Genomic DNA, 6730 nt, shown 5'->3' with positions numbered 1-6730 from the left:
TATGTTGAGGGGGGAGGGTAGAGAGTATCTCGATGTTTCATCTGGAGATTGTCCCTAACAGATAGAGTTGTAGCCTGCCTCCAGAATTACCTAAGTTGTGTTGATTTGGGCTTAAAACGTAAAAAGATAGAAAAGAACACTTTGAAAAAGACCATATATCACAAAAAGGGACAGACAAATAAAACCGAAGACATCAGGCATCAATTGGGCATCGAATAGAGCACGAAATGCTAATATACATCGAGAAACAACAAATAATGTGGTTTGGACATGTTATGAGAATAGGGTCATAACAGCCAGCCTCTAAGGCCCACAACACACAATTAAATGGCATCAAGGCAAAATGAAATCTAAGAAAAAGTTGAATTGACGGAGTCCAAGAGACCCCACCAAAGAAACAACATGACGATCCAAACAATAGCACATCTGGCCCACGTCCAACAATTGCATCTTCCCTCGACACCTCAGGGTATAAGAGGACAGAAAATGTAGAATTAAATTGGGTATCTCTACAAAGAACAACAACAATAACAACAACAACAACAACAACAACTAAACAACAACAACAACAACAACAACAACAACCAAAAAATCAACAACAACAAACCAAAAAATCAACAACAGCAATAGCAACAACAACTAAACCAACCAAAAAACAAACAAAAAACAATTTTAAAAAACCCTATGCATTTTATAATATGGTTGAAAAATTCGCCTCATAATCCTGAGCTCCTGGGTTTGCTCTTTTCAAGAAAAAATTCCTTTCTTAAGTATTTGTATTCCAGAAAGTTAGACTTTCTGATAGCAGTTCTATCCCGTGTTGGATTTAGGTGCCACTTCTCAAGTAATCTAATATTTATTGAAGGAGATCTTCGAGATAATTATGGTATCATCACTGCCATGGTGGAGGGAAAAGAGGACGATCCCGCATTGTGGAGTAGTAATTATCGAACCATGGGTGTCTACATCTCAGAGAGATGGTTGGCGGGTGCTCTGGTGTAGTTTGCTCCTTCTTTCTTATCAAACTTAAAATATTATTGTCCAGATCTCTCCTCATCCTTTTTTATGTTCGTTACTTAGGCACTTATTATGACCTAATTATGTTGCAAGTGCAGTAAAACTCTTATTGGAAAAAAAAACCCCATTAGTTCCCATATCTATGACTACAAGAAAGCCTTCAAAGCTGTTAGATTTTATATGGCAACAACTTAAATTTGAGAGGAATATCAAGAGTTTCTGTTTAGAACTGTTTTTATGTGTACATGTGTGTAGTTAAATAGCTTTATTGACAAACAAAATAACATCAGGCCGAAATAAAAAAGAATAAAACTTTATTGAATAGAAAGCAGTATAAAAATATAGAAAGTATTTTCCCCCATGATTTGATGGTTCCAAACCATAGATCAATAACATGAAAAGACATTAATTGTTTGGACCAGGACGAATGATAACGTAACTAGCCAAAACATGGCAGCACTTCCGGGGGCGTTGTCTCTGACGTTACCAGGGCAGACGTCTGAGCAGTGACTGCTGCAGTTTACGTCCCCGGGGTTCTGGTCCATCGTGGGGCAAGAGTGGACTCGTCCAAGGAACTTTGACCCCTCGTGATTCCTCGCCAGCCTAAAGTTCACGAGATCGGCGACCTCCCCTTGCATGCATGGGTGTTTCTTCAGCTCGTCTGTAATTTTTCGGCATTCAGGTCTGTGGGTCGATAAGGATGAGACATGAAACTTCGATTTTATCACAACATTTTTAGAAGAAACTTAAATCTACTTGTGTATTTCTTTTTTTTTTCACCAGCTTTCTATATCATATAATAATAATGAGAAGAAGAAGAAGAAGAAGAAGAAGAAGAAGAAGAAGAAGAAGAAGAAGAAGAATTAGGATAATGATAATTACTTGATCCATCTGACCATGTGACGATCTAACTATCTGACCATCTGACCATCTGAACACCTGACCATCTCATCATCTGACCATCTGACAATCTGACCCTCCTAGTTATCTGATTATCTAACCATCTAACCATCTTACCATCTGACCATCTATTGATTTGACCCATCTAATCATCTAACCATCTGACCTATTTGACCATCCAACCATATGATCAAATGACCACGTGACCTTCTGACTATATGACTATCTGACCATCTGACCCATCTTAACTATCTGACCCATCTAACCCATTTAACCATCTAACCACCCTACCATCTCGCCAATCTGACCATCTGCCCCATTTTGACCATTCTTAACATCCCTATTGAAGTCTTGGTTGAAGCAAATTGCAGACGATAGCTAATGGCGAATATACGAAAGCGACAGGCAAAGTTCATTGGACATACAATGTGAAAAGAAACATTGAAGAATATTGTAACAACAACAAGTTTGATGGAAAGAGAGGAAGAGGAAGACAGAGAGAAAAGATACTGGACAAGTTGACAACATGGCTGGGAACAGCAAGAACGACAGACATCATCGCAGCAACGCAAGACAGAGTGCACTTGGGGTCCATGATCGCCCACGTTAGTTAGCAAGGCACCGAATGATGATGATGAATCATCTGACCCATCTGAGCCATCTGACCCATCTAACCATCTATAACCCTCTGACTATGTGATCTTCCAACCATCTGACCACCATATGACCAGGTGACCATCTAACTATTTGACAATCTGACCCATCTGACCTATCTGACCTATCTGACCCATCCAACCATCTAACCATCTGACCCATAATACCATCTGAACCATCTTGACCATTCTTAATACCCAATAGCCTTGTCCCTCCTGACACCCTTGACCCATGATTTTTTTAATAGTAGAGGGTTTTACGGCACTCGCAACTGCATAAGGTCAAATGAGCGCCAAGGGGTGGGTGTCAACAGAGAAGTCATGACAGGGAATCAGACTTAGACTGCTCACCTCTCTAGCTTCAACAGCACAAGGTCTGCTTCGACTATCAAGGCACCCCAAAATAGCAGGTCACAAGGGAGTGACAAACATACAAAAGAAGTAGAGAAAAATGACAATAGTAAGGATCAGGAAAGAAAAAGCAGCAGTTTCCTGTTGTATATCAGGCACAGTTATGAGCGTGACAAGATGAATCAGCCTATTTACAATTCTACTATGCTTGAACGAGATATGTCCCCCCCCCCTTTGGGAATGGCCTAAAGACACTTCAGTCAGTGGCACTGCCCCGGGGGGATGACCCATGAGCTGACCTGCAGAATCCGTCCAGGTTACAGTTCTTCTCCAGGTCCTGCCACAGTCTGGCCGTCTCTGGGTGACTCTCGTCCGTGAAGGCGTTCCAGTCACAACCGTTGATGGGCTGCTTTTGTGGGCCGAACATCTCACAGGTGGACGCAGGACCAAAGCTTACACAGGCTGGAGAGGAAGTGTCTAGTTTAGCTGCAGTACGTGTTTTACGGCACTTGCAACACAATAAGGTCATTTAAGTGCCTAACAGCTCGGCCCGACGTTGTGTCCTTGGGAAAGGCACTTTACACGAACTTCCCACTTGCCTCGGTCCTATCGGAGACGGACATTAAACTAGGAGGTCCTGCCCCTTAAATAACATAATAGTGTTGATAGGGGCGTTAAACCCAAACCATTTTTAAGTGCCTAAGATTAGAGATGTTACAAGAGAGTAACGAACACAAGAAAAAAAGGAGGAGAAATAAAGATGATAGATGTTTGATGGGAAAGAAGGAGCTGACCACACCAGAGCACCCGACAACCACCAACGGAGAGGAGGTCTGGGGAGGGGGGAGGGAACATAGGGGTAACATGCAACTAGACGATGTAATGAATGGATATACCTTTGTGAGGTGAGGTGACAAAATGAGATACATTTCGCAATCTCCCTTACTTTTACTTTTACTTTTACCTCCTCTATTGCCGTTAAGCGTCAAGGGGAGATGCAGTTTTCTATGGTAGGCCAGCTTTGCAGCTCTTTCAGTTGTGAAGTTATGTTTCAGTGTTTTCTCCTTTGATTGTTTCGTAGCAGTATTTATCCGCCGTCGGCTAGCTAGGCCAGTCACAGTTTCACCAGAGCCCCTTTAGCCAGCAACGTTTCGGGGTGACCCGGGTCGGCCTTCACGGCTAGGGTAACGCCTCAGTGACATTAAGTCACACCGTACTTCACCCTGACCCAGCTATCCCCTACTTTGTCCTGTTTCCACCTCCCCCGACGAGGACGAAGGGTTGGACTTTGGAGATATTAATTGTCTAAAATCGAAACGTGGTCAAAATGTTAGGTTTTGAGCCGGTGCCATTTTCTTCAAGATTAAACATCTCTTTTATCATTTCATATCAATAAGCTGCAAAAGGCCAACCTATAAAGTTGACCTATCTATGTCCGAAGGGTTAAACTCCGAGAAGTAACTCATTTTGTCAGCACGCTTCACCTTTGGCTCAACAAGTATCACGCTCTACTACGGTGCTGACAATCCTGGTGATGTCTCAATTCTCCAAAGGGGTACTCTCAGACTCGACGTGTTATTTGATAAAGTTATCAGGGCCCTCTTCCCATTTTGGCTCATCCTTATCGGAGATAGACTTTGGGCCTGGAGATTTTTCCTCATTAAGTAACCACACGGTGTTTGAAATGAGCATTAACACATTATATAGCATATTATACCATAGCATAACACAGCACAGCAGTCTTCAGAAAAGTAGTGATTGGAGTCAGTCTACCGAAAAGTAACGCTGTCAGTGTACAGATAAGTATACTAAAATGCTTGGAGTCATTCTACTGAAAAGTAATGCTTGGAGCCAGTCTACAGAAAAGTAGTACTGTCAGTCTACTGAAAAGTAATGGTTGAAGTCAGCGTACAGAAGAGTAATGCTTTGAGTCAGTCTATAGAAAAGTAATGCTTGGGATCAACCTATAGAAAAGTAATGCTTGGAGTCAGTCAATAGAAAGTAATGCTTTGGGTCAGTCGGTAGGAAAGAAATGCTTGAAATTAGTCTGTAGAAAAGCAATGCTGTCAGTCTTCAAAAAAGTAATGTTTGGAGCCAGTCCATCAGAACGATACAAGACAAGCACAAAATACGAGGACACATTACTGTAATAATTTGTTTCGTCTCGGTGTCGTTTCGTAAGCGAGAACAGTTTGGCTTACACGTGGTAAAAGGCACAGCGTCCCTGGGGTATATGGTCAAGAAGCCATAACACATCTCGTCGTTGGTGCCGTCGCCATAGTAGACCCAGCGGTCAGAGGAGAGAGAGTTGAACACACACGTTGTCTTGATCTCGTCCCCAGGCAGGATTTGAACCGGGGGCTTGTGGCTGGACGGTGAAGAGAGGAGGAGCAGTCAGTCGTGATTGCTGTTGTTGTTGTTGTTGCTATTATCATTATTACCGACAGCTTTGATATTATCAATTTCATTATTTATTTATTTTATTCTGCTGCTGTTGTTGTTGTTGTTGTTGTTGTTGTTGTTGTTGTTGTTGTTGTTGTTGTTGTTGTTGTTGTTATCTACATTATTGTCTATATTATTATCAATTTTATCGCTGTTGTTGCTGCTGCTTTTGTTTTTGTTGTTGTTGTTGCTGTTGTTTTGCTGTTATTGTTATCTCTGTCGTTGCTGTTGCAGTAATTAGTTGCGAATAATACAAGATTTGTTTATGAAAAAAATGTAAAGTACACATGTCATATTATAAACAATGTACATTTTTCAGGCAGAATGATACAAAATTGATTTGGAACTGAGAAGAGGAAGAGCCATAGAACTTAACTAGCTTTGTCACTGCTCTAATATAACGTAACCAGTTTAGAGTTTGGCATCTAGATATGCATGTGACGTATGCCATTCTATCATGTTACAGATAGAACAAGATATATGTGTTACATTTTCATTGAATTAATTGATGAGCATCAAAGAGAAACAATAGTCCACAACTCAAGTAACGTCGTAGAAGAGAAAAAGGAGAAAAGGTACTTAATGTTTATACCACACATCAGTGCTCTCAGAAAAGTTGCCAACGACCACACAATTTGGCCAAAAGCAACTTGTTATTAAGAACGCCCCGGGGTCATTGTGTACCCCCGGGGTTGTATTCTTCACATTTTAGAATACTTCTAGTACGAAGATCTCTTTATTTAAAACTTTCAGCATTTCTCACAACATCATTTTGACAGACTGTTAATATGCAAAGCCTACGGATCGGATAAACGAGTAAATTCCCTCTTTGGAAATGGTGGCACACAGCTCAATACGTCGTATGGATACAATGGTAAAACACGACGTACAGATAGGGTTAAGAAGTTTCAATTTATTTAATGTGGCTTGCGGGATAGATTATTGCTTTCTTTTATTGGTTCCGTTTCACGCGTCCACCTCCCCCTCCCACCCCCGTTTTTGGGTTGTTGTGTGTTTGTTTTTGTAAAAAAAAAAAAAAAGGAGAGAGAAAATGAACATATAAAACAAAAGCAAATCAAAAATCTTTTCACCAAACAACCGTCTTATCGTGTTCTGAGACTTCAAAAGGCAATAACCGAGGGAGATCTAAGGGGTGTAACTGATTATAAAGTTTATGTGACCTTTGGTTCTAAATTCTGCCCCTTCTTTTCTACGTTTGGTTTTGTAGGAGTTTTACGGTGCCGGAAGGGCATAAGGTACTATAGGATCCCGATTCTTTTCTTTTTTTAATTTCATTATTATTATTTATTATTAGATCTAACTACTTTCGTTTTATTTTTTTATTTTTATTTTTTAAATGTATATAT

General features: G+C 40.7%; 1 protein-coding gene across 1 annotated transcript in view; it reads right to left on the bottom strand.

The window, feature by feature from the left end:
• Window positions 1-1331: 1331 nt before the first annotated feature.
• The window catches only part of LOC101860240 (MOXD1 homolog 1), an 8722-nt gene continuing 3323 nt past the window's right edge, over window positions 1332-6730 (bottom strand). Inside the window, exons 4-6 of the mRNA XM_035968476.1 lie at window positions 5123-5289; window positions 3221-3383; window positions 1332-1701 (exon numbers count right to left, since the gene is read on the bottom strand). Of these exons, the coding sequence (XP_035824369.1) occupies window positions 1404-1701; window positions 3221-3383; window positions 5123-5289 (628 nt within the window). The 3' untranslated portion in view covers window positions 1332-1403. The remainder of the gene's footprint in view (window positions 1702-3220; window positions 3384-5122; window positions 5290-6730) is intronic.

The sequence above is a fragment of the Aplysia californica genome, unplaced genomic scaffold, assembly GCF_000002075.1.
Source record: "Aplysia californica isolate F4 #8 unplaced genomic scaffold, AplCal3.0 scaffold00061, whole genome shotgun sequence".
NCBI classification, from domain to species: domain Eukaryota; kingdom Metazoa; phylum Mollusca; class Gastropoda; order Aplysiida; family Aplysiidae; genus Aplysia; species Aplysia californica.
The sequence above is the reverse complement of the archived record's forward strand: the minus strand, read 5'-3'. Positions and strand labels throughout refer to the sequence as shown.